This window comes from Primulina huaijiensis, chromosome 16 (assembly GCF_012295235.1).
Source record: "Primulina huaijiensis isolate GDHJ02 chromosome 16, ASM1229523v2, whole genome shotgun sequence".
Classification (NCBI taxonomy): domain Eukaryota; kingdom Viridiplantae; phylum Streptophyta; class Magnoliopsida; order Lamiales; family Gesneriaceae; genus Primulina; species Primulina huaijiensis.
Genome location: NC_133321.1, coordinates 2,094,616 through 2,101,392, shown reverse-complemented (window position 1 = coordinate 2,101,392; position 6,777 = coordinate 2,094,616). Strand labels below are relative to the sequence as shown.

The window sequence follows — 6,777 nt, the reverse complement described above, 5'->3', positions numbered from 1 at the left end:
TGTGAAAATCTTTAAAAATCTGTGAGATTATGCAAAAGTAAGTAGAAATCTATCAACTTCACAAAAGTCTGTTATTTAAAAAAAAATTCAGAAAATCTCTACGACGAATATACCTATCAAAGACTGTCCCGTTGAATTCTACATCCCAGAACAGAGAGCCCAATAGATGCTACTTTGGGCTCATTAAATGCCGGCATATTGAGCCGCTGGGCCAATAACCAAAGAGAAGTATTTGAGCGAACATATAAGATTAAGGAATCGTCAGGAATTTAAAAACAACTTGAATAAATCAAAATGCATGCAGATAAGGGGAAGATCGTGTAATGATGGAAGAATAGGAAAACTACCCAAACTATGTAGAAGAAGGAAAGAAATAGCAGAAGTAAAACCACACAAATCAACTCGACAACATAATTTTTTTGCAAATTCTCTAGTTTCATCTTCAAACAATTTATCTTTTTAGCCTAATTCCAAGCATTTTACGTATTTTTCATTACAGATTTCAGGAATTTTATTGTAATTTCCATAATTTTGGATTCTTGGTCATGATTTATGAAATTAAAGCATGTTGAAAGTTTGTTTTCTTCAATTCCAGTGTCGTTTCAATCAATTTTCATTATTTTGGTGCATATTAATTAACGAGATTAGTCAGCAACTACAAAATTTTTGCAAACAAGAATAAATAGAAAACATGAGATCAAAAATGAAAACAAACTAAAAATAAAAAGCAATGCAAACCTTTACTTATTCACGTACCAATACCTAATATATATTTCATTAAGGAAAAAAACACACATCTCATCCACACGAAAAATGTATGGTGAAAAACAAAGGGAGTGACAAGAAAAAATGATTGTCATAACTTAGAAGGTAAAATCCTAGACAACATTCTACAAAAATACCTCGAAAAAGAAGAAGAATACGATGATGAAAACACGAAAAGAACGTTATTCGAACCGGCCCTCCATGATCCAGATAGCTTGCCTCCAGGGCAAAGTGGCTGTGATCAATTGTATTTCACCATGGATGATTATACATTGCATTTTAGACACATAGTATAATTTCGATCAAAATGTCGAACTCGAGTCGATGTTTCAATCCTTCTTTTTCCCTTTTTTCTCTTTTTCATCAAAATCAAGAAGATCCTCAAGCAACTTGTCATCATAATACTCGAACTCAAACACTTGCCTCGCGTTTTCTTCTTCCCTTCCATGAATAGAAGACGAACCAGAACCGGAGCCCGGACCTGTGCCTGGAGCAAAGTGAGATGAGCTAGCAGGCATGTTGTACTCTTCGGGGAAGTTAAGAATCGCCAAGTGACCTCTCATACCATAAGCCGCCCTGTCATATGCTCTAGCTGCCTCCTCGGCAGTGTCGAAAGTCCCGAGCCACACGCGAGCACCTTGCTTGTTCGAGTCACGTATTTCTGCCGCGTATTTCCCCCACGGCCGCTTCCGAACTCCTCTATACTTGATCTCCCCGGCATCATGATCATCACTCTTACCTTTGTAATTACTAGGTTCTCCAGACATGATGTTGATGATTGTTATATTGTCCTTACAATGAAGGAAAATTAATATTAATTGGGACATGGTGGGGTTTTATAATATTTCCGATTGGAAAGTTCAAAAAGATGGAAGGAAAAATATTTAAGACATGGTGGGGTTTTATAATATTCTGATTGAGAAATTTCAAAAAGGTGAACTAGGGTTTGGGAGACACAGATTCAAAACAAGCCACGTGGACAATCCAAGGGCAGGAAATCGTGTCAACATACCAACAATTCTTGTGCAATGTATATGGGCTGGTCAATGTGGTGGCTTTGGACTGATCATTTTGCTTTTGCATGTGTTCTTAGTCACGTACGTCATCCATTGCCGGGAAATACGAAGTGATAAATGTGTAGTAATTTCCCCTCGTAGAAAAATTATTTTTAGAAAGATAATCTATAGTTATAAGTCTTTGCAAATACTTTAAAAAATTATTATGAATTTTTCCTTTTGTAAATAAAAAATCCATAATCACTTTTTTAAACCATTTTGGTTAACACTATTTATTAAGTAGAATATATAGCTAGCTGAGGTAACTTGTGACATAATTTCATTATATTGATTTAAAACTCTATTATCTAATAGTACTGATGTATGAAATTATTTAGTTTCTTCCATCTTGTTTATTGAGGTGAAAACCTTTTTTGGTTCAATTCATCTTGTTTATTGAGGTGAAAACCTTTTTTGGTTCATCTTATTCACACATTCCGTGTCAACAAAAGGGAACGAATTGAACACTCTTTCTTTTGTAGAAAGAAAAACCCCTTGAATGCAGTCTCCTGCCTGCCAACGAGATGGAAGAAAGGAATCGTTTTACTTATCAATTTTATGAGACGCGTCTTTGACCTGACCGGACCATGAAAAATTGTTACTTTTTATGTCAAAAATATTACATTGCACTGCATGCATGGAACAGGTCAACTCATCTCATAAATATATAAAAATTCGTTACACCATCTCACGGGAGACATACAAGGATACTCCAACCCTTTCATACAATTTTACAAGCTCAAGCAAATATAAAAACCGAAACAAAGTCCTATACGAACCTGAAAAAATTCTCAACCGAACTGAGTAAAAAACCCCAAAACAAAAGTTCAAATAAGCTCAACACAACTGGATCAATGACTTCAAAATGATACGGTTTCTACGAGCCATATATCCCTATCATAAATAATTATTCGTGTCTTAGACATATTATTGCACTTTAATTTGGATTAAAACCATAGATTTTGGAAAAGGAAAAACAAATATGACATAAATATTTCATAAATTTTCGGCCAAAATTACATCTATCCTATAAAATAAAAGGAGAAACATAAATTATTCAAACCAATTACGGTACTATGCAATTGCATCTATCTTGCTTGTTCGTGTTTTTACATTGATTTTTTTTTATATAATTTTTTAAAAATTAAATCGACTGATTAATGTATAATTGATATATTCAAATAATAATCTAATTTAGGAGTACTTTTGTTTATGAGATTATTTATAATATTTAGTTCGCTAATTTTTCAAAAAAATTATTTTAAATTTTTTGTGGAATAGATGAGCGTTTGATCAATTATCATGATTTCGATTTCTCATCTCTTGCCAACATTTTCTCGAGTGAATTTATCGTATAACGATTGTCTAATGTGATTTACCTTGTAACATGGTTTGCTGGCTACTAAACTAGTCCAGGGTTTACTCAGTGTATATTAAAAAATAATGACTGCGTGTGTGTGTGTGTATATATAGTTGCATTTAATTAACATGCATGTACCCCACGGCACCAACACCATGAAATTAATAAATACTTTAATGGCCACGAATATGATAATGCCCTAATTCAATTCGTTTTCCTTCATCACCCCCTTCGTGGATTGTGGTCAGTATCTTATCAGTACACGGTATTTGAATTCAACAATTTGAGAACAATCTAAAGATTACTCCTCCATGATTTATATTCAAATTACCATACTATATTTGATTATTTACAATTTTGGTCGTATCTTTCAATTTTTAATAATTTTAGTGATTTTTTTTAAAATTAAGAGTAATGATGTAGCATGACATACGACATCAGGCCAATACTACCACTACAAAAAAACGGATGGAATAGCGACGGTTTTTTATAAACCGTCGCTTTTTTTGCGACGGTTTTTGATAAACCGTCGCCTTCAAAAGTTAGCGACAGTTTTTGATAAACCGTCGCTATGTTAGCGACGGTTTTTGAACAACTGTCGCTCATATAGCGACGGTTTTTATACACCGACGCTATAATAGCGACAATTTTTCATAAACCCGTCGTCTACTAAAGTTAGCGACGGTTTAATGACACCGTCGCTATTTTGTGCGACAGGTTATATACCCGTCGCTATGTGCGACGGTATTATAAAAATCTGTCGCATTATTTCGCCACGGTTTATTTAATCCGTTGCACTAGGCGACGGTTTTTGTTACTCGTCGCCAATAGCGACAGTTGGGCGTAACCGTCGCTGATCTAGATCGGCGACGGTTTGTCAAAAACTGTCGCTAATGGCGTCGAGTTTTTCGACTACCGTCGCTTTAATTCTTTATATACCGAAGTTCGCGAACAAATTATAGCGATTTTCGCCTTTTCGGATTTTTTATTTTTAGCGGAACTCTATCAATTTTTTCGCATTTTCGGATTTTTTACTTTGTACTAACATTTTTTTGTATTAATTTCGTAGATTTGCTCGTTGGTGTAATCTTTGAGCGTTACGTGGATCTGCACATGTTCGCGCAAGTAAGATTTTTAAAGTTTTTTTATCGAAAATTTAATATTTAATTTTAATATTTGTGGTGTATCGTATTTATGAAATTTTGCGTATTATTTTGATGACTTTTAATTTTTTTTTTTACAGAAAACCGTAGCTTAATTAAGCTACGGTTCTTTGAAAAACCGTCACTTTATATAGCGACGGTATTTCGAAAAACCGTCGCCTAATATAGCGACGGTTGTTTCAAACACCGTCGCTTAATCTAGCGACGGTTTTTTAGAAACCATTGCTTTCATTGCGACGGTTATGTGAAACTGTCGCTTAATATTAGCGACGGTTTGTATTTAGCGACGGACTTGTTCAGGAAAATCGTCGCTATAGGCGACGGTTTTTGAGAAACCGTCGCTGTAAAATAGCGACGCGGTCTCCTGTTACGGTTTTCTAAACCGTCGCTTAACCCTTTTAGCGACGGTTTTGGCCGTCGCTAACCCCGTTTTTTTTTGTAGTATACGTCGGCGCCACATCAACACTATGTTGAAAAATGACAAAAAAAAATTTATTATGACTGAAATTTAACAACAAAAGTGACCAAAATCACATAAAAACCAATATGTTGGACCAGAATTTTAATCATCCCTAAAACATAATGCTATACTAATAGGTCAGCTTCAAGATTTGATTTTATTGTTGCGATTTGCAACATATTAAAAAGGTATATCTGACCGGTCTTATTTTCAATAATTGATGTTTAGTCAAATTTGATAATGTATTTCTTTTAAAAAAATTCAAAATTAATATTGATTGTTAAGACAAAAAAATAATTTGTCTAATCCTTTTTATGTATTTTATGGCTTAAATTTCTAGATTATTTTGTCAACATTTTTTTTCCATAATTTTTTAACATTATTTAAAGAAATACAAGGTTTTGGAATAATGTTATAAATTTAAGTTATCTAGAACAAATTATTAAGTATTTCATATGTTTTTTAACTATCAAACTTGATATTTTATTATTTATGTAACCATATAACTATGCTATATGGGAAATAAATGTTACGCCTCTCAAGGTGTATCGACATTAGCATTGTTCCCAAATTATACATTCGAAAACAACATGTCTCAGAAGTAAAGAATTTCCAAACCAGTTTATTTATTTCAAAAAATGAAAAATTTTATTTACAACTTCAAAGCAACATCGCATATGATAACATAATGTTTTACAGCAGCGGAATGTAAAACATAATCTAAAGAAAACAAAAAAAAAAAACAATAGTAGCAGTCTTATTCTTCTTCACCATGCTCAAAACTGAATCTGTTCTTCATCCTCAATCTTTTTCTCATTCTTATCTGAGAGGGGTTTTGAGTGGGTGAGTGATATGATCTTCACTCAGTAAGCGGAAGAATAATTATCCCAGCCCTTTAAAATTATTATCAACAGAAATCTTGATAAAGTAATCAGAACATAAATAATTTTCAAGAACAAACATGTATCATTTTATGCACTGAATCTATTACAAATGTCATGGCTAACTGATATCAGTCTCCTATATTTTAATCATATAAGGTGAAACGTTCACTACTCGTTTTCTTAAAAAGTACTAGAATTTTTTTTCCTATAACCCCCTTAATCTCCTTAATTCGAAATATACATTTATACTTTAAAATACCTTGACACCATTTTGAAAATAAAACAACCGACTAATATTTGAAAATCAAAGGAAATATCTCAAAGCATAAAATCATCCAATGTTTTACCAAACCTAAAAAACAATAATTTGAAAAGTGTAGCTCATACTATCAACCTCTCAAAAACCTCTCAAAACATAAATAAAAAGTCGTAAAATCTTTTAACATAAAATCATAAACATAAATCATAAGTGCGGAAAAATAGAAGCGCTGGTCCTCGGGTCATGTGCACCTCCAGTCCAGGCAGATAACCATCAAGACCTCCAAGATCATAATTATCAATATCACCTGCATCAATCACATCTAGTGAGTCTAAAGATTCCACACATCATAATCTTGATAACAACATAATACGTATACAGATCACATACAACAGCTTAAAATACTTGTACTTAAAATAGCTTTTTCATAATAGTGCATAAACTTTAAACATAAATATCTTCATAAACATTTTCATATCAACATATTCATATTCATATTCATATTCATATTCATCATAAATATATTCGTATTCATATTTGTATTTGTTGAATTCAGATCGTTGATTGTGACTCGTATTCGTATTGGGCGATGGATCCATCTACGTGTAACCACAGTAATGGGCGGCGGTGACATCAGCGACACTCTCACCCGTCAAATGAAACTTGGCCAACGTATTAACATATCGGCGTATCATCGTTTTAGTCACAATCTGTAACGTACCGTATTTTGAACTACTTAAAATTTCCTGAAAAATAAAAATTTTCTTAAATAAATAATAAACTTTCATATTGCGATAAAAATAACATGCTTGTCTAAAATATTTGAAATAA

At 32.9% G+C, this 6,777-nt stretch overlaps 1 protein-coding gene across 1 annotated transcript; it reads right to left on the bottom strand.

Annotated features, from left to right (window-relative positions):
* Positions 1 to 733: 733 nt before the first annotated feature.
* On the bottom strand, positions 734 to 1,542 carry LOC140962161 (ethylene-responsive transcription factor ERF096-like). The gene has a single exon (XM_073421041.1). It carries the CDS (start codon positions 1,530 to 1,532, stop codon positions 1,095 to 1,097), a length of 438 nt encoding a protein of 145 aa, XP_073277142.1. The 5' UTR covers positions 1,533 to 1,542; the 3' UTR covers positions 734 to 1,094.
* Positions 1,543 to 6,777: the final 5,235 nt, after the last annotated feature.